Genomic DNA, 27687 nt, shown 5'->3' with positions numbered 1-27687 from the left:
TATGCCGAATTGTACCCATCTTTGGTTCTCAAGAACCTTCTTCAACCAAGAAATCCTCCGCAAATTCCAGAACCACTTCCATGGTGGTATAAGCCAGATCTTCATTGTGCCTTTCATCAAGGGGCTCATGGCCATGACATTGAGAATTGTTATCCGCTGAAATATAAGGTTCAAAAGCTCGTGAAGAGTGGGATGGTGTCCTTTGAGGACCGTGCTCCGAATGTGAAAGCTAACCCATTGCCTTCTCATGGTAATTCCTCTGTCAACATGGTAGGTGGTTGTCCAGGAAGTTTTCGAGTATTTGATGTGCAACCCATTTTCCATAGTGGAGGGTTCATTCATGGTAATGAATAACACTCAGCTGCAGTGATTGAGGGGGATGAAGATGAAGATTGCACCAATTTTATGATGCATGGAAAAGCTTGCAACAATTGGACCGCTGTCGATGTTCCTATTATTGTTCATCGCTCTAAGTAATTGTTTTTATCATTTTTGAAAATCCTTTTCCTATGCCTAAGGGAGAAGTGAACATTGTTTGGCATATTTTAATTTCATCATTAATAAAATGAAATTCTATTCATCCACATCTATGATGTTTTTATTTTTACTTTTTGCTTTTCTAAAAATGGTAATCACAAAAAAACATAAATAAATAAATAGTAATTGTCCATCTCCATAATATTTGGTCACAATTCACTTCTCTAAAATCCAAATATCAAATCATTATGCAGGTTGGTTTCTAAACCCATTGAATACAATGATCCTTCTCCCACTCCAAACTTTGAATTCCATGTGTTTGAGGCTGAGGAAGAAAGTGATGAAGAAGTGTCTGATGAATTGACTCGTCTACTTGAGCACGAGGAAAAAGCCATTCAACCGTTCGAAGAGCAGATTGAGTGAGTCAATTTGGGTTCCGATGATAATGTGAAGGAAGTCAAGATTGGGTCTCAACTGTGTCCGGAGGTTAAGAAGGGGTTGGTTGATCTTCTCCGAGAGTATTCAGTTGTGTTTGCTTGGTGCTATCAAGACATGCCTGGTTTGGATCCTGAGATTGTGGAGCATAGACTGCCATTGAAGCCAAAATGCCCGTCAGTCAAGCAGAAGTTGAGAAGGACTCATCCTGATATGGAAGTGAAGATCAAAGAAGAAGTGAGAAGCAGATTAATGCTGGTTTCCTTGTTACTACTGAGTATCCGCAGTGGGTGGCCAATATTGTGCCTGTTCCAAAGAAGGATGGAAAAGTCTGCATGTGTGTTGATTATAGAGATTTGAACAAAGCTAGTCCAAAATATGATTTCCCTCTGTCACACATTGATATGTTGGTAGATAATACAGCTAAATTCAAAGTCTTTTCATTTATGGATGGATTTTCCGGTTATAATCAGATCAAAATGGTACCCGAAGATATGGAGAAGACCATATTCATTACACCTTGGGGAATATTCTGTTATAGAGTGATGCCTTTCGATTTAAAGAATACTGGTGCAACTTACCAGAGAGCAATAACCACTCCTTTTCATGATATGATGCATAAAGAGATCGAAGTCTATGTTGATGATATGATTGCTAAATCCAGTGACGAAGAAGGACATGTTGAGCATTTGTTGAAGCTATTTCAACGTTTGAGGAAGTATAAGCTTTGCCTGAATCCCAATAAGTGTACCTTTGGTATTCGTTCTGGTATGTTATTGGGCTTTATTGTCAGCGAGAATGGTATTGAAGTTGATTATGCCAAGGTCAAAGCAATACAAGAGATGCATGCGCCCAAAACGGAGAAGCAAGTTAGAGGTTTTCTCGGCCGCTTGAATTATATCTTGATATTCATTTCATACATGACTGCCACGTGTGCATCTATATTCAAGATTCTTCGGAAAGATCAGTCTTGTGATTGGACTGAAGATTACCAGAAAGCTTTTGATAGTATCAAAGAGTATTTGCTTGAGCCTTCGATCCTGTCTCCGCCCGTTGAAGGAAGACCTTTGATCATGTATTTGACTATGCTTAAAGAGAGTATGGGTTGTGTTCTAGGTCAGCAAAATGAAACTGGAAAGAAGAATATGCTATTTACCATCTCAGTAAGAAGTCCACCGACTATGAGACTCAGTATTCTATACTAGAGAAGACTTGTTACGCATTGGCTTGGGCTGCTAAGCGTCTGCGTCAGTATATGTTGAGTCATACCACTTGGTTGATATCCAAAATAGATCCAATCAAGTACATTTTTGAGAAACATGCTTTAACTGGGAGGATTGCCCGTTGGTAGATGTTATTATCAGAGTATGATATTGAATACCGATCTCAGAAAGAGATCAAAGGTAGTATCTTGGATGACCATTTGGATCACCAACCAATTGAAGATTACCAGTCAGTGCAGTATGATTTTCCTGATGAAGAGATTTTTTGTACTTAAAGATGAAAGATTATGATGAACCATTGCTTGAAGAAGGGCCAAAACCTGGTTCCTATTGGGGCATGGTATTTGATGGAGCTGTTAATCAATATGGTAATGGCATTGGGGCAATGATTGTTACTCCTCAAGGCAATCATTTTCCGTTTATAGCTAGATTGACTTTCAAGTGTACAAACAATATGGCTGAGTATGAAACTTGCATTATGGGTCTTAAAGAGGCCATTGATCTTAGAATCAAGTATTTAGACGTCTATGGAGATTCAACTTTGGTTGTGAATCAAATCAAAGGTGAATGGGAGACGAATCAACCCGGTTTGATACCATATAGAGATTATGCAAGGATGATTTCAAATTTCTTTACAAAGGTTGAGTTTCATCATATCCCTCGAGATGGAAACCGGATGGAAGATGCTCTTGCAACGTTGGCTTCAATGATTATGGTGAAGTTTTGGAATGAAGTTCCTAATTTGAATGTGATGCGTCTTGATAGGCCAACCCATGTGTTTGTTGTTGAAGGATCGAGGATGAGAAGCCATGGTATTTTAATATCAAGTGTTTTCTCCAAAGTCAGATCTACTCACCCGGGACATCTTTAAAAGATAAGAAGACTTTGAGGAGATTAGCTGGCAACTTCTACCTAAATGGTGATGTGCTTTATAAGAGAAACTTCGATATGGTTCTGCTCAGATGCAGTGATAGATGCGAAGCAAACCTATTGATGACTGAAGTCCATGAAGGTTCCTTTGGTACTCATTCCAATGGACATGCTATGGCTAAGAAGATGTTGAGAGCAGGTTATTATTGGTTGACAATGGAATCTGACTGTTGCAAGTTTGTGAAGAAATGTCACAAGTGTCAAATATATGCAGATAAGATTCATGTTCCTCCGACACTTTTGAATGTCATTTCTGTTGGTGTAAGCCCTAGAGGCCAATACTTTTGGTACTTGTATCGAATTATTTATTAATAATAAAAGGCATTTTCTTTATTATGGTTGATTAATAAAGTCCCTGGAATAGATAGTCCGTTTAATGTATTAAGTGTGACTTAATCATGAGAACACATTAAACATAAAGGCACTATTCTTAAAGTATCCGTAGTCGAGCTTTAATATGAAGTGGGATAACATTAAAGCATTAAGACTATTATGTTTGTAGACTGATGATCACATCTCATGGATAAAGAGTTATCAAGTCTTAAACATATGTATGAATATTAGGAGTAATATTTATACCGGATTGACCCGCTATGAGAATACTATATAGAAAGTTATGCAAAGTGTCATAAGTTATTCTCATGGTGATAATAGTGTATACCACTATTCGACCTGAAACCACTATGGATCCTAGATGTAGAGTTGAGTGCTTTATTACTGATCCAACGTTATCCGTAACTGGATGACCATAAAGACAGTTGATGAGTACTCCACGAAGCATGTTGAGGGACATGAGTGTCCTAGATGGAATTTGCCAATCCTGCGTAACAGGATAAATGTCTATGGGCCCAATATTGAACTGGACAAGGGTGACACGGTCTATACCTTGTGTTCAATATAGACATAAGGGCAAAGGGGTAATTATACACATAATTATTATCACAGGAGGTTTTGTCAGATCACATGACATTTTCGTGACTTGGGTAGCAGTGATGTGTTGCTAGATACCGCTCACTGTTTATTATGTTAAATGCGTGATTTAATATAATTGCCAACGCCACGAAAACCTATAGGGTCACACACAAAGGACGGATTGATGAGAGATAGAATAATTAAGGAACATCGTAAGGTACGGTGTACTTAAGCAGAATACGAAATATGGTAAGGTACCAAATACTTAAGTGATTTTGGCATATTATGAGATATAGGCCAAAATGCACTTAAGTGGGCTTTTTGGCTTGAAGCCCACACAAGTGGTTCTATAAATAGAGCTCTTGTGCAGAAGCTTTGTATGGGAATACAACACAACTGAAGAGTTGGAATTTCGTATCTCTCTCTCACTCAAAGCCTTCATTCATAACAGCTAGCACTGCGATTGAAGGAATCCGTTCGTGTGGACTGAGTAGAGACGTTGTCATTGTTCAACGTTCGTGATCGCCCCGTGGATCTGTATCAAAGGTTTTGATCATTATCAGAGATCTGCACCAAAGGTTTGAATCGTCACAAGAGGTAACGATTCTATCACTGATCATGCCCATTCGTAAGGATCACTAAATGGAGAATTTTTTAAAATTCCGCTGCGCCTTGGATGGCTATTCTCCAACAGTGGTATCAGAGCCACTTACGAAACCATGAATCTGATAGCTGTTTTTGTTCTGTAATAATATGATTAAAACAGAATGAATCAAAGGTTAAATTGAGATCGATCAAGTTACATATACGTGGTATATGTAACCCTGATGCAAAATACATTATATATGATATAATGTTCTTGTTTCGTTCATTCAAAACCTCGATGATTGTTTTCCTTTGAGCGATCAATGGTCGTTTGCTTCTTGATCCGACATTAGTATGGTGAAGCAATGACGTGTTGATCAATCATACTGAATTAACAATCGAGACGTGTTTGACGGTCTGAAATTGGTGCATTAGGGTTAGTGACGGCACAAGGGTTGTGTTGTCAGAGAGTTATGCGATTGGGGTTTGAACGCACAAGAGTTGTGCTTCCTAAACACTTTTTGGAACAGTGTTAACCGGTTAACGCGTATGGTTAACCGGTTAACGGAATGCGAAATAAAATTTTTGATATTTTTTAACAGTGTTAACCGGTTAACGCATATGGTTAACCGGTTAACGCAAGGCGGAAAACAGTTTTCCAAGACATTTTCAAACAGTGTTAACCGGTTAACGCATTTGGTTAACCGGTTAACGCAAGGCAGAAAACAATTTTTCAGATTTCAAAACAGTGTTAACCGGTTAACGCATATGGTTAACCGGTTAACACAAGGAAATTTTCGCCCATTCAGCTAACTCAGTGCTTTAAAAGTGTCAAGTGTTGATACGAAAAGCGACATCGATTTTAAGTGAATTGTTCATTAAAATGTGATGATCGGTCGTCGAAATTTAATTTGATTTTAACTAATTAAAGGAATTAATTATAATAATAATAAAATGTTTATTATTGTCTTGTGGTGATCGGTTATGGCCTTAGTTTTCCTTTGTTTTATTTTGGGTTTTTAAAATACGACCTGCGTGTCGTGCCTCTCTCTTAATCTCCCAAATGTAACTTCTTTTCTCATCTCACTCCCTCGTATGTAAAACGAGTTTCTTTCATGTAATGTAATGATATGAAGAAAGCAAAGAAGTCAGTGCCAAAGGAGGACAACCTTGAAGATCTTGCTTGGAGAAGCTTAGATCGTTGTAGGTTAGCTTAGGTTCTCTCATTGGCTTGGGAGAACAATTGCGCTAGGGGCCATAACTGTTTCATTTTTGTTTGTATGTATGTTGATGCATGTGAATGTATGTTGATGCATGTGAGAGACGGTTTATATGATAAACAAGCCGGTGAGATCAGAAAAATTGCAATTCCCTCAAATTAAATATTAAGTTTATGCTTTCCAAGTTTTAACACTCATCAAGACTAGTAATGGATAATGTAGGTTTCGCCTACGCGAGGTGCATGATCTATATATTAGTAAGGTGCGATGGGATAATTGTAATATCCAACTGTTAAAACAATGGGTCAAACTTAACTAAACAAATTATAATAAGATTATATATATGTTTAGAAGCAAGAGTTGGGAATAATCCATATGATGGATTGGAATAAGGAGTTATTCACCCAACTGTAAATTTCGAGAGTTGTATGAGATACAATTGGAAGGAGTTCCTACCTAAATAACCTAGTTTTGTGTAATCCGCCTACGCGGACTTAGAACGAAGTGAAATATGGATCTCGACCCACTAGAAAATCTTCCAACGGGATTTTCCGAATCAGATGATGAGGGTCATTTGTTTTGAGTAAAATAGTGGGAGCATGTTTAATTAAAGGCCTAATTAAATATGTTAATGATACTTATATTTTCATTAATCCTTGTGTAGATTACCATGACAACAAACACCTCTAACAACATATTGCGATCAAACCTTGACAAAGAAAAATTGTCTGGGATAAATTTTCTGGATTGGTACCGAGACATGAGGATTGTCCTCAAACATAATAAAGGGAAAGGCAAGGAAGTTGCCAAACCCAAACCCACTAGTGCTGCTTTGAAGCCTAGTGGAAGCATAGAAAAGGAAGGCACCTGCTTCCATTGCGGTAAGACCGCACACTGGAAGAGGAACTGCCCAAAGTACCTGGAAGATAGGAAGAATGGAGTAGAGACTCCAACTTCAGGTATTTTTGTTATTGAAATTAATTTATCTACTTCTGCATCGTGGGTATTAGATACTGGATGCGGTTCTCACATTTGTACAAATGTACAAGAACTAAAAAGGAGTAGAAAATTGGCAAAAGGTGAAGTCGACCTACGAGTTGGTAATGGAGCAAAGGTTGCTGCCTTAGCCGTAGGAACTTATGAATTGACTTTACCTAGTGGTTTAATAATTCAGTTAGAGAACTGTTATTATATACCAGCAATTAGCAGGAATATTATTTCCATTGCTTGTTTGGACAAGTTTGGTTTTTCATTTATAATAAAGAACAATTGTTGCTCAATTTATTTGAATGATATATTCTATGCTACTGCACAAATGAACAATGGACTATATGTCCTTGATCTTGAAATGCCTATTAATAACATTAATACAAAAGGGTGAAACCTAACAAACTAGGTAAGAATATTAAAACTCTTCGATCAGATCGAAGTGGTGAGTATTTAATCCTAGAGTTTGATGACCATCCGAAAGAGTGTGGGATCCTTTCCCAACTTACTCCTCCTGGCACATCCCAATGGAAGGATGTATCTGAGAGAAGAAATCGAACCCTGTTAGACATGGTCCGATCCATGATGAGTCACACCAATCTTCCAAAATCCTTTTGAGGACATACACCATTGACATCAGCTTACACACTTAACCGTGTTCCATCCAAAAGGTTGAAAAGACACCATATGAGATATGGAGTGGTAAGAGACCACATATGTCTTACATGAAGATTTGGGGTTGCGAAGTTTATGTGAAACGACAAATTTCAACTAAGCTTGAGCCCAAATCTGACCAATGCTTATTTGTGGGGGTATCCTAAAGAAACAAGAGGATATTACTTCTACAATCCTTCGGAGGGCAAAGTGTTTGTCGCTCAAACTGGAGTTTTCCTAGAAAAGGATTTTAATTCCAAAGGAACCAGTGGGAGGAAAGTAGAGCTTGAAGAAATTCAAGAATCATAAAGCATTGATACACCTATGGAGGAATTAGAGCAGGAAACACAAGTAGTTGTGTAAGAGCAACCTGCTCAAGTAGAACAAGACCAGCGTGGGTCAGGCAGGATACGTCACCTACCTGAGATATATGGATATCTGATCAAGGTGATGTATTACTCATGGATCAAGATGAGCCTGTGACCTACTCATGGAATCTTCGCCTTGATGAAACAGTAAAACTGTATGGATTCATCAAGAACGAAGATGAGCCTTGTGTCTACAAGAAGGTTAGTGGGAGCATGATCGTATTCCTGGTATTATATGTAGATGACATATTACTCATTGGAATCGATATCCCTACCCTGCAACAAGTAAAATCTTGGTTGGGGAAATGCTTTTCTATGAAGGACCTGGGTGAAGCAGCCTATCAGAATCTATAGAGATAGATCATGAAATGCTTGGCCTAAGTCAGAGTACATAGACAAAGTGCTGAGACGCTTTAATATGAATGATTCCAATCTGGTTATGTGTTTTGCTTAAATGATGGCACTGTGAGCTTGAAAAGTTCAACGCAAGATGCAGTTGCTGATTCTACAACTGAGGCCGAGTATATTGCTGCCTTAAGTGCAGCAAAGGAAGATGTTTGGATCAATAAACTTGGCATAGTCCCTAGCATTGTGGATCCCATTGGTCTCTATTATGATAACGATGGTGTTATCGCACAAGCTAAGGAGCCTAGATCTCACCAACGATCCAAACACATACTTAGACGTTGTGTGAAAATATGTAAAGTACCTACACTAGACAATATAACTGACCCACTGACAAAGCCTCTTGCGCAGCAGAAGCATGATGGCCATACTAGTTCAATGGGCATACGGGGTATGTCGGATTGGTTCTAGTGCTAGTGGGAGATTGTTGGTGTAAGCCCTAGAGGCCAATACTTTTGGTACTTGCATCGAATTATTTATTAATAATAAAAGGCATTTTCTTTATTATGGTTGATTAATAAAGTCCCTGGAATAGATAGTCTGTTTAATGTATTAAGTGTGACTTAATCATGAGAACACATTAAACATAAGGGCACTATTCTTAAAGTATCCGTAGTCGAGCTTTAATATGAAGTGGGATAACATTAAAGCATTAAGACTATTATGTTTGTAGACTGATGATCACATCTCATGGATCAGGGATAAAGAGTTATCAAGTCTTAAACATAGGTATGAATATTAGGAGTAATATTTATACCGGATTGACCCGCTATGAGAATACTATATAGAAAGTTATGCAAAGTGTCATAAGTTATTCTCATGGTGATAATAGTGTATACCACTCTTCGACCTGAAACCACTATGGATCCTAGATGTAGAGTTGAGTGCTTTATTACTGATCCAACGTTATCCGTAACTGGATGACCATAAAGACAGTTGATGAGTACTCCACGAAGCATGCTGAGGGACATGAGTGTCCTAGATGGAATTTGCCAATCCTGCGTAACAGGATAAATGTCTATGGGCCCAATATTGAACTGGACAAGGGTGACACGGTCTATACCTTGTGTTCAATATAGACATAAGGGCAAAGGGGTAATTATACACATAATTATTATCACAGGAGGTTTTGTCAGATCACATGACATTTTCGTGACTTGGGTAGCAGTGATGTGTTGCTAGATACCGCTCACTGTTTATTATGTTAAATGCGTGATTTAATATAATTGCCAACGCCGTGAAAACCTATAGGGTCACACACAAAGGACGGATTGATGAGAGATAGAATAATTAAGGAACATCGTAAGGTACGGTGTACTTAAGCAGAATACGAAATATGGTAAGGTACCAAATACTTAAGTGATTTTGGCATATTATGAGATATAGGCCAAAATGCACTTAAGTGGGCTTTTTGGCTTGAAGCCCACACAAGTGGTTCTATAAATAGAGCTCTTGTGCAGAAGCTTTGTATGGGAATACAACACAACTGAAGAGTTGGAATTTCGTATCTCTCTCTCACTCAAAGCCTTCATTCATAACAGTTAGTACTGCGATTGAAGGAATCCGTTCGTGTGGACTGAGTAGAGACGTTGTCATCGTTCAACGTTCGTGATCGCCCCGTGGATCTGTATCAAAGGTTTTGATCATTATCAGAGATCTGCACCAAAGGTTTGAATCGTCACAAGAGGTAACGATTCTATCACTGATCATGCCCATTCGTAAGGATCACTAAATGGAGAATTTTTTAAAATTCCGCTGCGCCTTGGATGGCTATTCTCCAACAATTTCCTCTCCATGGCCCTTCTCCATGTGGGGAATTGATATGATTGGCATGATTTAGCCCAAAGCTTCGAACATGCATCGTTTCATCCTAGTGGTTATTGAATACTTCACAAAGTGGGTCAAAGCGGCATCGTATGCGAATGTGACTAAGAAAGTTGTTGTAAGGTTCATCAAGAATCAGATTATATGTCGTTATGGTGTGCCAAGTAAGATCATTACTGACAATGGATCAAACTTGAATAATAATATGGTGGAAGCTCTTTGCAATTACTTCAAGATTGCAAATCATAATTCTTCTCCCTACAGACCAAAGATGAATGGGGTTGTCGAAGCTGCAAACAAGAACATCAAGAAGATCATTCAGAAAATGGTTGTAACGTACAAGGATTGGAATGAGATGCTCTCATTTTCCTTGCACGGGTATCGTACATCCATCCGCAGCTCAACAGGGGAAACCCCTTTCTCACTTGTTTATGGCATGGAAGTTATGCTTCCGGTAGAAGTTGAGATCCCATCGTTGTGTGTGCTGATGGAAGCCAAGTTGACTGAGGCTGAATGGTATCAAACCAGGTACGACCAACTGAATTTGATTGAAGAGAATAGGTTGATAGCGATGTGTCATGGACAGTTATATCAGCAGAGAATGAAGAAAGCTTTTGACAAGAAGGTCAAGCCTCGTGTGTTTAGAGAAGGTGACCTTGTGCTCAAGAAAATTCTATCTTTCAAACCAGATTCTAGGGGCAAATGGACTCCTAATTATGAAGTACCATATGTTGTTAAGAGAGCCTTTTTAGGCGGTGCTTTGATTCTTACAACTATGGATGGTGAAGAGTTCACTCATCCTGTGAATGCTGATGTAGTCAAGAAATACTTCACCTAAAAAGAAAAGAACAGCTCGCTAAGTTGAAAACCCGAAAGGGCGGCTTAGGAAAAAATGAGCGTCTCGGTGGATTGAAAACCTGAAAGGGCAATCCAGGCAAAGTTAGAGACAAAAAACAGAAGAAATATTATCCCGATAAATTGAGTACCCCACCTTGGGGCAATTTATGCAAAAACTAGGGATCATGGCAAGTAACTGCAAGCTGTTGATCTTCAGTCTTGAAGACTTTCTTGAGCATAATGTTTGGTTATGGTTCATCTTCAACCAAAGCCAAGAGCATAGTGGATATCAAAGTTAGTAGAAGGATTGGCGATCATTGTATTAAATGTATCCCTTTTCCATGTAAATTACCATTTTTCAAATTTTGTAAAGATCTATGGAGTCTTGTCATTTACAGACTAACATCATATCAAATAAAGTTGAGTTTTTATCCAATTGTTTCTAATCTTATTTATTCGGCTAATTAGAATTAAATTTTATTGTGATCATTTTGAAATTAAAGTTTTAAAATAAAAATCATGCTTTATTAAAATAATAAATGCAATTACTTTTTTAAAGAGCAATCGATTTCATTAAGGGATGTTACAACGGTCCGAGAACAGGTAAGCCCTAAAATGCGAAGCATTGCTGGTTTTTCCTCAAGCAGTTGGCGTGATCTCTGTTTCTTTCCCAGCAGCTTTCCAGCATCTCCAGCCGAATTTTGTTGGTCTCCCCAGCTAAGTTTGTATTTGCCTCCCTCGAGTTGTAGGCACGTCACAGCAGCAGTTTGCACGACTCGGAAGATTGTGTTTCCCCACAAGTCGCTATTAGAGTTGTCCCTAACCACTGTTAGCCCTGACTCTTGAGCAGTATTTTCGATCCTCTGCAAGGTTATCTCCCATTTTATATGGTGTTGACCTAAAATTCCCTGCAGAATTGATAATGCAGTTTCCTCAGCAGATCCTCTCCTCTTTTCCTCAGCCAGGGTTGAGCCTTTGAGGTGGCCGATTCTCCCCAGCATATGCTTCCCTCTTGTGAGGAGTGGCTGAGAATTGTATCGATGATTCAGACCAGTGACATTTGTATCCTTTATGATCATTTTTTCAGCATAATTATCATATATACATATACGTATATACATATACATTCATAATGCACTTTGAGAGTCATTGTTTCTCCGATCCTCTGCTACGGTGGTATACTTTTTTTCCCGCGCAGATTTGGTTTGTCCGTCCTCTTTCAATTATAGAGTGTCAGTCCATTAAGCAGAAAGAATTTAACCTTTCTCATCCCCGACTGAGTTATTTCCTCATGGATGATTATTATTTTGGTTTCCTCCCAAGTTGATTATCTGGATGGAACCACTCCCCTTGAGTTATGTCCTAATTGGGTTGAGTCTTGGATTGACCGTTTCTTTCTAGATCTTACCTAGATAGGTGTTTTTGGTCCCTTGAGAATTTATTACCTAGTAGCTGGTAATTTTCTCCTCAATCACAAGTATTTCACTTCTGCCCTAAGACCCGGTAAAAGTAACTCTTTTCTCCCTAGCAGATTCATTTTCACGTGTCCCAAGAAGTTTATCCTTGATATGTTCATCCTAACCGATGATGGATATTTTATTCCACTGCTTTGAGTTTATCCTTGATATGTCCATCCTAACCGATGACGAATATTCTCTTTTTGGTATTCTACCCAGTAAAAAGTTAGTTGTAATCCCTATTTTGTTTCCCTAGAGAGTTAATCCTTGATATGTTCATCCTAACCGATGACTGGTTTTCTTTCTCTTTGCGGTCTTCTGCCCAGTAACCGGTAGTTATAAATCCTACTTCCCCTCGGAGTTTATCCTTGATATGTTCATCTTAACCGATGACATATATTCTCTTTTCGGTATTCTATCCAGTAACTAATAGGTGTAATTCCTATTCCTCGCCGCAGAGTTTATCCTTGATATGTTCATCCTAACCAGTGACAGATATTCTCTTTTCTGGTATTCTATCCAGTATCCAATAGATATAATTCCTACTTTTTCAGGCAGTTTATCCTTGATATGTTCATCTTAACCGGTGACGGATATCCTTCCTAATGTCCCCTTCGAGTCTATCCTTGATATGTTCACTTTAATCAGTGACGAATATTCTCTTTCTTTGCGGTCTTCTGCCCAGTAACCGGTAGTTGTGAATCCTATTTACCTTTCCCCGACAAGTTATTCTTACCCAGTAACTAGTAATAAATACACCTTCTGTTACCCCCAACGAGTCATCCTTGATATGTTTACCCTAACTGGTAACAGATGTCCTCTCTGTCAGAATTTGTTATCCCCTTACTCAGTAACCGGTAGTGGATAATATACTTCTGTTACTTCTATGTTGAAGATCATTTCTTCCCCAGTTGAGTTTGAGTGCGTATTTCCTCAGTGAAATCGTCGTTTCCTCCTTGGGTCGAGTATTTCAGTTTTATCCTGATCTACCCGTTTCCCCTGCAGATGTTCCTTTTATTCTTCGGCCGAGTCTTTCCATTGATTTATTTTCATGGAATCCCTCGAGTCCCCCAGTAAACTTTAAAGTCGTAGCCAGGCCTACGCACACCTCTTTTATTCCCCCAGAGTCTATGTCTCCCTAGTGAGTTTTCCATACGGAATGCATTATACTCATACGGACTTTCAGTCTCTCCGGATTATTTTCCTTTGTGGCAACTTTTCCCCATAAAGATTATTCTTACATTAAATCATATGCATCATGAGGTCTCTTAGGGACCAAAATTTGTTTTTATATGTTGTTATTTAAGTCTATTCTACTGAGTCGATGCGAAGATTTTAACCTTCATCTCCTCAGCTAGAACGTTCTTAAATAGGGGCAGCTGTGAGACCCCAAATTTGACCCTAAGATAACCAAGAAACATTTGACTGTATCATTTTTCATTTTTCTTTATTTTTTCTAACCAAAATACCAAAAATATGTCATTGTATAGTTTAACTCTTTTGTAGGTAGTGCACATGCTCATCTATGCTCTACCAAGCTCACATATAGGGTTTAAGATCCTCTTTGCAATGAGATCAATCAAGAATTGGTTTACTATGGCTCTAAGTATCATATATGAATCCCCATGATCTTCACATGTTATTTTGATCAAGAAATCATCAAGAGTTTGGAGTTGGTTTGCCTTGGAATCCCTAATTCATTTGGGTATCTTATGTGACTTCTTCAACAAGTTTCTTTACCATTTAATCAAATATTTAAAGGGATAATTCACATTTCATCATCTTATGCACATATGATCCTCCATGAGTCCCAAAAGTCAAGAGAATGTCAAGCTAGCAAGCTGGTTCATGGGGGTTGACCAGAGAAAGTCAATTGATCAAAACTGGGGTTCCCTAGACCCTATCTCATACATTGTTTGTCATATGAAAATGATTCCAAGAGAAATGTTACTATAAATGAAATTCCAAACAACTTTCATGTTGTGGTCTAGAGCTAGTTTCGCTTAGAAAGTCATTTTTTATGGTGAAAGATTATAGGTCATTTTGTCTAAACCCTAATTTAGAGGTCAACTTACCAAGACCATAACTTGCTCAATTTTTATGAGATTAAAACCATTCAAGTTGCATAATCAAATTCAAGATGTCTACTTCAACTTTTATGTTTGGAGGAACTGCAAATTCAACTTGCAAATACATCTGATATGAGGAATCATTATAGGTCATTTTGGGTCAATACCATTGAACAAGTGATTTTCCTCAACTTCTAAAATGCATAACTCCTTCATGCTAAATCCAAATAAGGTCAAATTGGTGACCAAATTTAAGGTAATTGGAAGAGTTACAACTTTGATGAAGGAGCTTTTCTCATTTTAAGCCCATAGAAAAAGTTATCCAAGGTGGAAGAAGTGAACATATGGCTTGGTACTTCGATTTTTTTTGATATGTTTGATTTTCCAAACTTCCACCTCAAAATTCATCATGATCCAATCTTCAAATGAAAAAGTTTTCAACATTAAAGTTGTTCCTCTTAATCTAACATTTCCAAAAAGTCCAAATTCATCCCATTTTGACAAATAATGAATGACTTTCACATGGATTAAAGTTGAAGGACCATTTGGAAGATTTGAAGTTCCACTTTCCATACACGAATGCATGGCCTTTCCATATGACTTCAGCATTGTTTACACTCATTTTTGGACCTAAATGCATCACTACATGGGCCTATCACACGCCCATGCATCCATGCAAAGGTAAATTGATATTTTTGGAATTTTGAAAGGAGGGTGTGAAACCAATTGCATTGCCTATAAATGAGACCCTTCATGCTCAAAATTAGGGACCCTGGCGCGCAAGCTTTGAATCAGAAACCCTAAACCCTCACATTCAAAGGATAAGATTGGTGATTTTCATTAAAAATCGAGTTTGAATCTCCCACTATTTTTGAGATTGAAACTCCAAGAGTTCATCACTTTCCTTGATCCATTTCCACTCTATCTAGCATTTGAAGCAAGGCCAAGCACAATTGAGAGCAAGATTGTGCCAATCTAAAGCTGCACTAAAGGTGAATTTCTGAATTTTTCATCTCTTCGATTCTCACTTAATTCTCCATTATTCTTGTTGATTTTTGGTTGTCTGGAGTCCTACCAATGTAGGCAACAAGATTGAGTTGCTTAGAGGTCAAATCGCAGCAACTCAGATCATGATCCTCAAAATTCAACTTTGTGTATCTTTCTATATACTTGGAGTTAGGTGAAATTGAGACCAGATTCGAGCTCTTGAGCATTTTTACTTTAAATTCATGTCCTTCTTTTTTATTTTGGTGATGGTTGAGGGTGGACCAGTCCAGTGAGGTCCACTAGAGAAGAAGACCGGAGCTCTGGCTCCGGTGGTGTGTTGGCACGCTTCTGAACCATATGATCCTTCTAATTTGTTTTAACCATGTTTATAAACCAGGTTTGGACCTTGGTAGAGCCTCATGTAGGAGTTAATCCTATATGATGCAAGTGGGTCTTTAAAAAGATGATTGGCATGGATGGTAAGGTACATACCTATAAGGCAAGACCAATTGCTAAGGTCCATAAGCAAATTCATGGTGTAGACTATGATGAAACCTTTTCACCTGTTGCAATGCTCAAATCAATTCATATTTTACTTGCTATCATTGCATATCATGATTATAAAATATGGAAAGTAGATTTCATGATAACTTTCCTTAATGAGAACTTCTCAAGGATGTGTATATGACACAACCTGAAGGATTTGACACACCACAAGAACCCCAAAAGATATGCAAGTTACAATAATCAATATATGGATTGAAGCAAGCTTCCAGAAGCTAGAATCTTTGCTCTGATGAAACAGAAAAATAATATGGATTCATTAAAAAAGAAGATGAGCATTGTGTATACAAGAATGTTAACTGGAGCATGATTGTTTTTCTCATAATAAATGTAGATAGAATACCACTCATTGGAAACGATGTCCCTACCTTGTAGCAAGTGAAAACTTGGATAGGGAAATGCTTTTCTATGAAGGACCTAGGTGAAGCAACATATATATTAGGAATCAAAATCTATAGAGATAGATCACAAAAATTTCTCTGCCTAAGTCAAAGTACATACATAGAGAAAGTGGTCAAACTCTTTGATATGCACGATTTCAAGAAAGGATTCATACCTATGCATCTGCAATAGAATTTATCATGTATGCCATGTTATGTACTCAACCAGATGTCTCGTATTGCTTTAAGTGCAATGAGTAGGTAGTAATTTGTAACGCCCCGAATATAAATCCAAGGTATTACCTTTTTTTATAAATATTTACTTACAAAAAATACTACCATTTCTTTTTAATTAAAATTATAATAAGTTAAAAATATATATGATTTAAAGTAAAATGATTGAGTTCGGTAAAAACCAAATTTTCTCTGTGATCACATGACATCTCTCATTCTTGCTTCAAATATTATATTTAATTCGTACATATAATGTTGATCGTAAGTGGTCAACTTCTATAATCCACGATCATACAAAACAAAATTAAATAAAGAATCTGAAATCAAAAAAATATAATTATACTATTCTTTTGCTAAAAATGCATTAAAATATATTACCAAATTTTATTAAAAAAATAGAGACAAAAATATTAAGATCAAGGTATAAAAATATACCCACACAACTCAAAATAAATATTTGTTATTCTTGTAACAAAATACATCTTAACATAAGTAAATAGATTTTTATTATTAATACATCTTAACATAAGTAAATAGACTTTTATTATTAAGTATTTTGTCTTTGTCACAAAGTATTCACAAAAACATCAATCCCTATTATTATAATAATTATATTAACATTTTACTAAAAACTATATTCATAACATAAAAAAAAATAAAGATTTATCATACATTCAACAAAATAAGTCATAACTCATATCTATATAATTATATTCACAACATTGTTCCAACAATGTAAACTCAAAATACCAAGAAACAAAGAATGTAAATATGCATCCTCCTAATACTATATGATCCGGATATAGTCACACTACGCCAAAAAGGTGTTTTAACAGCGCATCTTAGACAGCGCTTTTAAAAGAAAGCGCTGTCTAAGGTTAAAATAAAAATAAAACACGTAAAATGTTCTAAAAAAATAATGAAAGCGCTTTTAAATATAGACCTTAGTCAGCGCTTTTGAGGAAGCGCTGTTTAAAGTCTTTCAATTAAAAAAAATTTAAAACCAAAAGTTCTGAGAGTGAGCGGGGAGGAGAAAAGAAGAAGAAGAGAAGAGAACCGCAAGTGTGAGAGTGAGCGGGAAGGAGAAAAGAAGAAGAAGAAAAAACCCGGGTTCAAACCGAATCAGAAACAACAACAACACAACGATGTCGTCTCCGTTCCACCGTCGATCTCAATCGGAAGGAATCGGAAGGAATCGAATCTAAGAAGGCTGTGTCCCCTGATAAACTCGCCCAATTGTGGACCGTTGATCCCAAACGAGCCAAGAGGTCCTTCTTTCTATAACCTAACGCACAATTTTGTCTAATGATACAATTTCCAATCTGGTTTTTGTATTGAAATTAGTTGCTGACTCTAATTTTCCCACCTCTCGCTACAGCACAAACTGCGACAAGGCTCGCCGACTCACAGCCGTTAAACTCCGACAGAGCGCCGCCGTTCACCTCCGTCAGAGAACACAAAGCCATTGCACTTCTCTATATCTATCTCCCTCTTCCTCAATGAAAAGGTAACTCACATACCCATTCATTTCTGCATTCTTGTTATAACTCCTTTTTTTCACTGTTTGACCGATGTTAATTTTTTGCTGGTAAAAGTTTAATGGTGATAAAATTTTGTTGATGACAAATTAATTGCTATTCTTCACTTGTTTCTTTTGATACTGTTGATGAGGATTATTTTTTTTTATCATAGGCTTGAGTTTGCAAACATGGTGTTTGTTGAAATGTCACAGTGACTTTGCTTATGTTGATTTTGAGTATAAATCGTTTATAGTTTTTGTAACATGTTTGAAAATATATATTGTTTGTTGAGAATGCATTATTTCTTGTTTGGTTGAATAAAAGTTCATCTTAACAAGCTCCGGCTCTGAGTCAAGGTGCTTCAAGGATTGGTTTATTATTCATTTAGATGTGTAGGTAACATATGCTCAGTTTTAATTTGCAGAAGTTTATCCTTTAGTAGAAGGGATCCTGGAGTATAGAATATTTAAACCGAATAACGATATTTTATCATATGATAATGTTTCTTTAACAAATGAAAACGCTTGCTTTTGTTTAGGGATCATCTATTGAAGTTAGGTTTTATGAAGTGTAACTGTAAAATAGAGGACTCTTGCGGGTTTAATGAAAAAGGGAAGACTTGTTCAATTTAAACAAAAAAATTATTCTTTTGCCTATTAATAATGACATTCATTACTGCTATATTTTTCTCACTACACTGGCAATGTTGGCACCTTTTATGTCTTCAATATCATCATTAAATAAAGTTGTAATTTAAAAGTCAACAGAGAACATGACCCTTGGTACTCTGTTTCCCAGTTACATATGTTGTTTGTTTTGAGGGAAGTCCTTGGAATTTCCAAACTAGTCATATAGTTGCTTAGATTCTTAATAAAGTAGCTGGAGGAGATGCCACTCGATATTTTGCTGTTATTTCTTCTTTAATTTCAGTTCTTGATTTCTGTTCGAATTAATTTATTGTATGTAATTTCTGTTGATCATTTGAGCTTGTGTGAGTGGTTAGAAAAATTTATAGAAATAGCTTATGATATGTCTATAAGTTGTTTTCGAGTTATTGCAATAAGTTCTCTAGGATAACCTATGAAAACATTATAGTTTGTATGAAATAGCTTATTCATAAGTACTCAAAAGACAAGCGCTTAACTAAACTATTTAGCCAAGTATAACCTAACCTATGATGGATATCAGTGGTGATTTTTGTGCTCGCCGCAATGATAAATATTGGCCGACATTGTGGGTTTTTCCGCCATAATCTGCTATGGTGGCGTCACTAAGTAGCGGGTATGGCTGTATTTTTGCTCTCTGTCATGGACCACCATGGACAACACTTATATTATAAGTGCTTAACTAAGTTGTTCACTAAAATACATCTTAAGTTGTTTACCATATTGCATCCTTATGGTATTTGGTCTTTAATGTTACCAATATCAACATTTCCGGTGATGAAAAATTTATCAGCTCTAGCTTTGATAGCCTGCTGAGGGAAAGTATCTTTCTCTGTTTTGCATTTTCCTTCTTGTTTCTGTGATCTGACCCTTTGTTTTGAACATGAATGTAATCCAGTGAGGCATATATTTACTTTTTATAAAGCAAAATAAAGGACATGTGTTTTGTTTCTTGTAGGTTACGAGGACGTGGATAGTATCTATGCATCTAATGAAGACTTTAAGAACATGAAAGAGAAAGAAAGGGTTAGAGGGACTCATCTGCTGGAATACTTTGTCAGTAGGTGTAATGAAATTGGGGTAATATTTTTTCTGCTCTACTTGTGATTTTAGAAATTGTTTGGATAAACTTCTCCATAAGCACTTATGATAAAAGAAATATTTAAAGAATCTTGTAAAAACTAAGGTTTTTAAACAAGAATTTCTCATAGAAGTTGAAATTAGCTATTGTATCTTAATTTTTTTAGAAGCTGTTGTTTAACTTCTTCATAAACAGACAGATTCTTTACTGTCAAGAATCATTGACTGTTGGGTGAATATTGGACAACTCGTATTATTGGCCGTCAAGGAATATGACTTGTTTGATCTTCATCTGATGTACTGAGATTTATGACCGCTAGACCACATGACATGACTGTAGTGAATCTAAATCCTTCGTAAACATTTATAATATGCCTGCAGACAAGCTAAATACTTATATGCTTGTAGGTGTCCTGTCAAGCATGGATTAGGCAGGGCGACCCCAAAGATGTGATATTGAATGAGGTGAAACGGCTACGTCCAGATTTACTAGTTGTGGGAAGCAGAGGTCTTGGACCTTTCCAAAAGTATGTGCTTGGTCTCTTTTCAAATCATTGCACAATCTATATCCATATGCTTCTCTTCAATTTTACATTACTAGAATCTTACATAATCTCGTACTTGTTGTGGAATTTCGCGGTGTTTGAATTGTAGGTTTGGGTATGGCATTAATGTTAGAATAGGATTACAAATTGTCACTTTGTTTTGGTAAAGATTCTAGTTAGGCGTTTATAGCATAATCCCTATCATATATGTCTTGTGTATGAACTATGTTTATAACCAAAGATAAATGTCGGGCTGTTTTCATATAAGGTATAAGCTGTTTTTATATGCTATAGAGAGTTTATGGAAATAAGCTGAAAAGAGCTTACGAACATGTCAAGTGTTAGTTAATCTTATGTGGTATTGCTTTGGTTTTACGTATACATGCTGCATCTGAACAACTATTATGCTTATTGATGTCATTGTAGTATTGTGACATTTCCCTTAGGAACATCGATCAATGACAAGGTTTGTAGCATATGCTCTATGTGCTGCTGAGGAAGCTCTTAGAGATTCTAATTGGTTTCCCACTGAGCAGGAACACAAGGAAAGAACGGTATGCTATTTTTAATATGGTTGATTGATTACAACCAATTTTCGACAATTCCTTTGCACTGTATTTTAACTTCAAAAGTAACCAGGGGGTGTCTATTGGTGGGGGAATTGGAAGCGTTAGTGACATGTTAGACTCTGCACAACTGATATGCGAGAAGGTCAGTTTGTTGAAACTCACCACTACTGATTCTGAAATACTTTGATGATCTTTCCTCATTCAAGTGTTTCTCCACATGCTTTAATTATGATTGAAAAATGGTTTGTTAATTTGAACTTTTGTATTTGATTTTTACCTTTTCTCCCCTTAATGCAGCGTCTTCGTCGACTTAGTCCATTTTTTGTCCCACGGATATTGATCAACATGGCATCAGGTCATGTTAGCATGAAATATGGGTTCCAGGTAAAGAACTACTCTCAATTGATTGATATTCTATAATACAAATATAGTCAGCTCCTATAATTGCTGGATAGGCAACTGCATTTTGCTTTACTATCTTCTGTAGATATACCTTAAAAAAGAAATTCTGTAGGTATATAGAGTGAAGTACTCTTACCGTACTCGTGGTACTTACTTTTTTCTCATTATTCTGTTTCGAGTGAAATTTGTAATTTTCTCATATATTAATATAATATGTTTATGTATTTTAGTTTCTTAGTTATTGTAACTTAACACAATTTTTACTTTTAAACTTTTATTGGGATGTTGTGTTGTGAATTGAACAATTTAATTCCCTAGTAATACATTTTATAGAGAATTTCTTATTTTCTATTAACGTACCCGTACCTTGATTAATATAAAAATGGTGTATCCTGTACCGCTATCCGTACTCGTACCGGGTACCGTATCTGTACCTATGCATCATATGTGCAAATTATTGTATTTTAAGCGTGGAGATTATTTGTTCATTACAATATATCTTCTTACTCCCATGTTTCTTACTCTTTTAAGTTTAAATATTAAAGTAACATCATATCCACTGAGAAATGGTTAGCAGCCTTCTGAAACAAAGATATAACTCTTTTACCCATCACTTTGGATATAGTTATGTGACTTATGTCAAACATGTTTTACGGGATTGGTTAGTCAATCATGATATATCTCCTGGCAGAACAATTATAAGTTTTAACATATGTAAAAAAAAACATCTGAAAAATAAGGTACTAAAGCTGATTGCTGTTTTTGTTGCAGAGCTACTCACATATTTTTCTATGCTGACCTTTGTGATCATTATTAATCATGAATTGAACTTTTTCCCTATTCCTGAATACAAGGGCCAAATCATGCTGCAGTCACTGCTTGTGCTACTGGATCACATTCTATTGGTGATGCAATGAGAATGATTCAATTTGGGGATGCAGATGTTATGGTGACTGGAGGGACTGAGTCGAGCATTGATGCATTGTCAATTGCAGGATTCTGCAGGTAAATTGTAGCCACCATCCTGTGTTTTATGTTAGTGCCAACCACCATATTAGTTCTGTCCTTTGTTCCTCTGATGCTTTAAAACCTGATATTGGAAACTTGCAGGTCCCGGGCCTTGACTACAAAGTATAACTCATTGCCACAGGAAGCATCACGGCCATTTGACAGTGGCCGAGACGGGTTTGTGTGAGTATAACAACACTGCAGATTCGTTACTTATATTAATTAATTTGTTTTGCTTAGTTTTCATTTTCTGACTTCAAATTATTGGTTTGTTTGTCATGCTGCTTATATCCATGTTGTGTTCTTACTCAGGATAGGAGAAGGTTCTGGAGTCTTGGTCTTGGAGGTTAGTTAAAAAATTTATTGTGTATCTATCCCTCCAATTCCTCTTCAGTTATTTGTTTATAGTCTGGTCTTTCTTGTTTGTTTATATGTTTCCCCTATTGTTTAGGAACTTGAGCATGCTAAAAATCGAGGAGCCAAAATCTATGCAGAGATTCGTGGCTATGGGATGTCAGGTAATTTGTTGCAGGATATGCTAAATTTTCTCCCTAATCTTAGTTTTATATTAGATTGACTTCGTTTCATATGGATTTTGATTAGGGGATGCATATCACATTACTCAACCTCCTAGTGATGGGAGAGGTGCCATTCTGGCCATGACTCGTGCTTTAAGACAGGTTTTTTAATCATCCTATGTTGATTTGTATTTTCTACGTAGCATTAGAGGTTTTATGTTTGCTAAGCTGCCAACTTATCATGTATGCATGTTGTGACTATATTTTTCCTTTCTCCCCCACGTTTTATATATAGTATTATCCAACAAACTTCATACTCCAGATGTCATGTTTTGAGCGTGACAATGGTGTTGATTGAGATTCTCACATTGGATAGTGATTTAATTTGAAAAATGGTTTATAAACCTGGAAAAAATGTGGTTTAAAACAAAAGCTTCAAAAATTTTCGTATACCTTAGACAGCGCTTTTTACAAAAGCGCTGTCTAAGGGGGGGATTAGAAAGCGCTTTAGGCAAAAGCGCTGTCTAAGGGGGGGGGGGGGGCTTAGACAGCGCTTTTTGAAAAGCGCTGTCTAAGCCCCCCCCTTAGACAGCGCTTTTGCCTTAAGCGCTGTCTAAGATATACCTAAAAAAATTAAAATAGGGGGGGCATAGACAGCGCTTTTTGAAAAGCGTTGTCTAAGCCCCCCCCTTAGACAGCGCTTTGGCCAAAAGCGCTGTCTAAGGTATACCTAAAAAAATTAAAATAGGAGGGTCTTAGAAAGCGCTTTTGGACAAAGCGCTGTCTAAGGGGGGGGGGGGCTTAGACAGCGCTTTTAAGATTTAAAAAAGCGCTGTCTAAACCTTTAGCAGCGGAGGTTTAGACAGCGCTTTAAAGCGCTGTCTAAGGCCAAAAAAAGCGCTGTCTAAGGTCTTGTTTGGCGTAGTGTCAGTCCACCACTAAGACACCACAAAGAATTCCTCTGATACCAATGGGGAAAATAGCTTGCCAATAAGGCACAACACAAAAATGTATATGCCATGTCATGATGATGATGAAATGCAAGCACGCCACTAAGGAAAATCCCACCATTCACGCAATCGCACAATCTAAATAATAATACATCATCATGCACATGACTAAAATCATAAATTTTAATATACCACTTTAAAAAACACCATTTAGACACACACCACTTATGCAAACAGATAATCACTTAGGCAATAAACAGTTACATAGTTCATTATTTCAAACAATAACATTCCGTATAATAACACATCATGTTTTATTTCCATATAAACTACTTGTATATTCTTTCAAAAATATAATAACTTTATTTGCAACCACCATAAAAAACTTAAAACATATTTTATAATATTTAAATGAAACTATATATATATATATATATATATATATATATATATATATATATATATATATATATATATATATAATTTAATATTTAATGCTTTAACTAAATCACTACAAGACAAACAACCAAAGATTAATAATTATATATTTGATATAAAATTTTATCAATTATTTCAGATGTTAGTATCTTACTGTTAGTTGAGATTTTCGACAAGAGAAAAAATCTCACCACAAGTCAAAGTTAAAGGCACATAGACTTTAGTTGGCATATATGTGGTCGAGGTCTCTAGTGAAGCAAATTGGCACTTAGTATTTTTTTGGAATATTATGGGAACATTTAGACAAAAAGTTCTCGACAACATCAAGTGTGTCGAAAAAGCGGTTATTTGGGCGTGCAAATATCATGTTCAAATACAGATAACTACTTTTAAGTTCTATTCTGAAGGACATGTGGAGAGAGTACAAAAGCGGAAGGCATGCATGCATCTACGTGGTGAAAGCTGAAGATGTGAATGTTGGAAGCAGTTATTTTGTACTAGTATAAATAGGGATTTCATTTGTTGAATTCGGGGGTGTTCATTTCATTACAGAATCTCACCTACACTCGCAGTACCAGCGCTAAGAAAAAAGATTTTTCATTAAGAAGAATGTATTAACCTTGAAACACCACTTTTTACTTTAATGCAAAGTCTTTTAATTCAATTTACATTTCTTGCCCAGTTACTTTCATCCTTACTCTTATTTTACTACAACTTTCTTGCTTTATTATTGTATACCATACATCTCTATATTTTTTTATAACCTTCTTTCGACCCAGTCGAAACCATACATTTTTTCAAAGAAAACTATAAGCAGAGAAAACTTTAGTACCATGTCCTAAGACTCACTAGTCGATCCTGCCTGTAACCTTTTAAAAGAGACTGACGGTTGTTTATCAATTTTTAATGTAAACAAATTGGCACACCCAATGGGACATGTGCTAAATTTTTTAACTTGTGTAGATATTCACAATTTTCTCTTTAAAACTTGTTCTGCATTCATAAATGTTTATGGGTTATTTGTATGTGTTTGAGAAGTGTAAAGTCTTTGCCAAAAATGACATGTCCTTCTATAGACAACACTAGTGCACGAAACAATCCCTAGAGTCTAGCAGAACAACCAGTCAGATCGACAATTGAGGACGCGATTGTGTCAACGCCTGTTAGGACAACTGCTCTGGTGGTGTCAATGACTCCAGTTGAATCGGTACCAACACAAGGGGTAACCCCTCCACCATAGTTAAGAAATTCCTTTTTTAACCCTACGGTAGCAAGGCTCCTATTTGGTTTCTCGATGCCAATGAACAATAAGGATTACGCTTATGGCATGCCAACGTCGATTATGGTTGGCCTATATACTAACATGTCTACTTTTAGTGATAAATCAATGGAAACATCGCCATTGTATAACCCTCAAAATGTCTCGGTGTCGACTATCAGTAATATGGGTTGACCAGGAGGGATATGTTATATCTCCCAAACAACATCATCTTTGAATACTACTTTTATGATGGTTATGAGGAAACAAATTGATGAGAGTAATCTGGAATTAGTAAACACTCCCACCTAACAAATGGGGACTATTTTCAACCCATTTATTACAAACACAAACCAAACCTATGAACTATTGGCAAACCAAATGGGCGAAAAACTGATTTCTTTGGCACACACCAAATCTCGCCTCGACCAACCCCTCAGATATCAAATATGGGGCAGGTAGAAACGCCTGAAAATGGATTGGTATAGGCAAATATAGGCTCAAATCAAAGGTTTCGACATGAACCAATCCCAAATAGGGAAGAAGTGGAATACGCGGCTCAGGCCAATCCCAGATCCCTGATGGTTCAGAGGAACCAATATGTGGATTAGGTCCTTCGAAATGTTCAGTAAAACAATTTTTTGGGGTATAATAACATAGCAAATATGGTCGAATAGATCTTGGCCTAGAATGGCCTCAATGTGGGACTCCACATGCATAACTTCATTTCCCCTTTGTCGGAATATGTTCGACAAATGGAGTTGCCCAAGGGTTGGAAAGTACCAAAGTTCACTAAGTTCGTTGGCGACACGAGTGAGCCGATGGTCGAACACGTTGCTAGGTTCAGACTAAAGCGGGCCAAATTGCGAACAATGAGAATTTGAAAATGAAGTATTTTCCAAATTCTCTTATGAAGATCTCCTTCACCTAGTTCACTACACTGCCTCCACACTTTATCCAAACGTGGAGTCAGTTTGAGAGGTTGTTCGATGAGCAGTTTTACATGGGTCAGTTGAAAATAAGTTTGAAATAGTTGGCTAGTGTTAGGTGAAAATTACCTGAGTCCATTGTTGACTATCTCAATAGGTTTAGACTTCTTAAGGCAAGGTGCTTTACACAAGTCCCTGAGTACGAACTAGTCGAAATGGCTGCTGGTGGCCTAGACTACTCAATAAAGAAGAAGTTAGACACCCAGTACCTTAGGGACATGACGCAATTGGCAGATAGGGTTTGCCAAGTCAAACGCTTAAAAGATGAAAAAGCCAAAACAAATAAGTATCACAAAAAATAAAAAGTTTCTTACATAAAGGCAAATAACTACCCCTCAGATGTATGCCATAAATGTCTTGATGAAAGTGAGGTAAATAAGGATGAACTTAAGATATGACCTCCCTATGTATGCAAGTTGCTGAAGCCGTCGAACAGGAAAAATCATGTCGAGCCTAGCAAGAATGAAAAATTTGTCGCTAAAACTTATACTTTCGATATAACAAAATACGATGGAATATTTGATTAGTTAGTTACAGATGGACAGAGCATAACACCTCAAGGCTTAAAAACTCCTCCAAATAGAACAAAGAAATAAAAGAGAGGTTTTTGTAAGTACCATAATTTTTTGGGTCATAAGACTTATCAATGTGTTATTTTAAGGGTTTTGGTTCAGAAAGCTTTGAATGAGGGTAGACTCCAATTTGTCGAGAAGCCAAAGTTACCGATAAAGGTGAATTCTGACCCCATGCAGACCGAAGACGCTCACTATGTTGAGCCCGTGGAGATCCTGATGGTCGAAGCCACTAAGGGCTTCAATATGGAGGTTAACAAGGGTGAGCAAATCTCTGCTTTTGCAGATTCTCACATGCAGAAGGTGTACCCCTAGGCTGAAGAGGGGTTGATCGACTTCCTGGAGCGTTGCAAGTTCAATGACTCCAAGACAATGTTGTGCCCAAGGTGCCGTGCTATTTTTGATGAAGAAACGACGAAGAAACTGGAGGGTACCAGGAGGTACAATCCAAGAAGAGGAAGCCAAGCTGTAAGGTTCGCCTAAAATAACAGAGGTGGCCCTCGCAGAAAAGAGGAATACAGGAGGCAGTTCAGGCAACCTCATTCGAGGAAATTTTACCCACCAATAAATGTGCCTAAAAACAAGTAGGTGAAGCCCCTAAATCAGAAGGGAAAGAACCAACCCA

At 36.9% G+C, this 27687-nt stretch overlaps 1 protein-coding gene and 1 long non-coding RNA gene across 2 annotated transcripts; both read left to right on the top strand.

Annotated features, from left to right (window-relative positions):
- Nucleotides 1-17736: 17736 nt before the first annotated feature.
- LOC127092848 (uncharacterized) lies at nt 17737-20356 on the top strand. The gene is made up of 4 exons (XR_007792315.1): nt 17737-17816; nt 17927-18055; nt 19692-19813; nt 20222-20356. It is a non-coding gene; the product is annotated as an uncharacterized LOC127092848 (long non-coding RNA).
- A 333-nt stretch (nt 20357-20689) lies between these two features.
- LOC127096197 (3-oxoacyl-[acyl-carrier-protein] synthase, mitochondrial) lies at nt 20690-23216 on the top strand. The gene is made up of 9 exons (XM_051034800.1): nt 20690-20698; nt 20805-20912; nt 20998-21069; nt 21225-21308; nt 22180-22334; nt 22440-22520; nt 22650-22683; nt 22789-22855; nt 22941-23216. The coding sequence occupies exons 1-9, from the start codon at nt 20690-20692 to the stop codon at nt 23024-23026; spliced, it is 696 nt and encodes a 231-aa protein (XP_050890757.1). The 3' UTR covers nt 23027-23216.
- The last annotated feature ends 4471 nt before the right edge of the window (nt 23217-27687 follow it).

This window comes from Lathyrus oleraceus, chromosome 6, assembly GCF_024323335.1.
Source record: "Lathyrus oleraceus cultivar Zhongwan6 chromosome 6, CAAS_Psat_ZW6_1.0, whole genome shotgun sequence".
NCBI classification, from domain to species: domain Eukaryota; kingdom Viridiplantae; phylum Streptophyta; class Magnoliopsida; order Fabales; family Fabaceae; genus Lathyrus; species Lathyrus oleraceus.
Note: the sequence above shows the minus strand (reverse complement) of the source record. Positions and strands in the feature narration are given on the sequence as shown.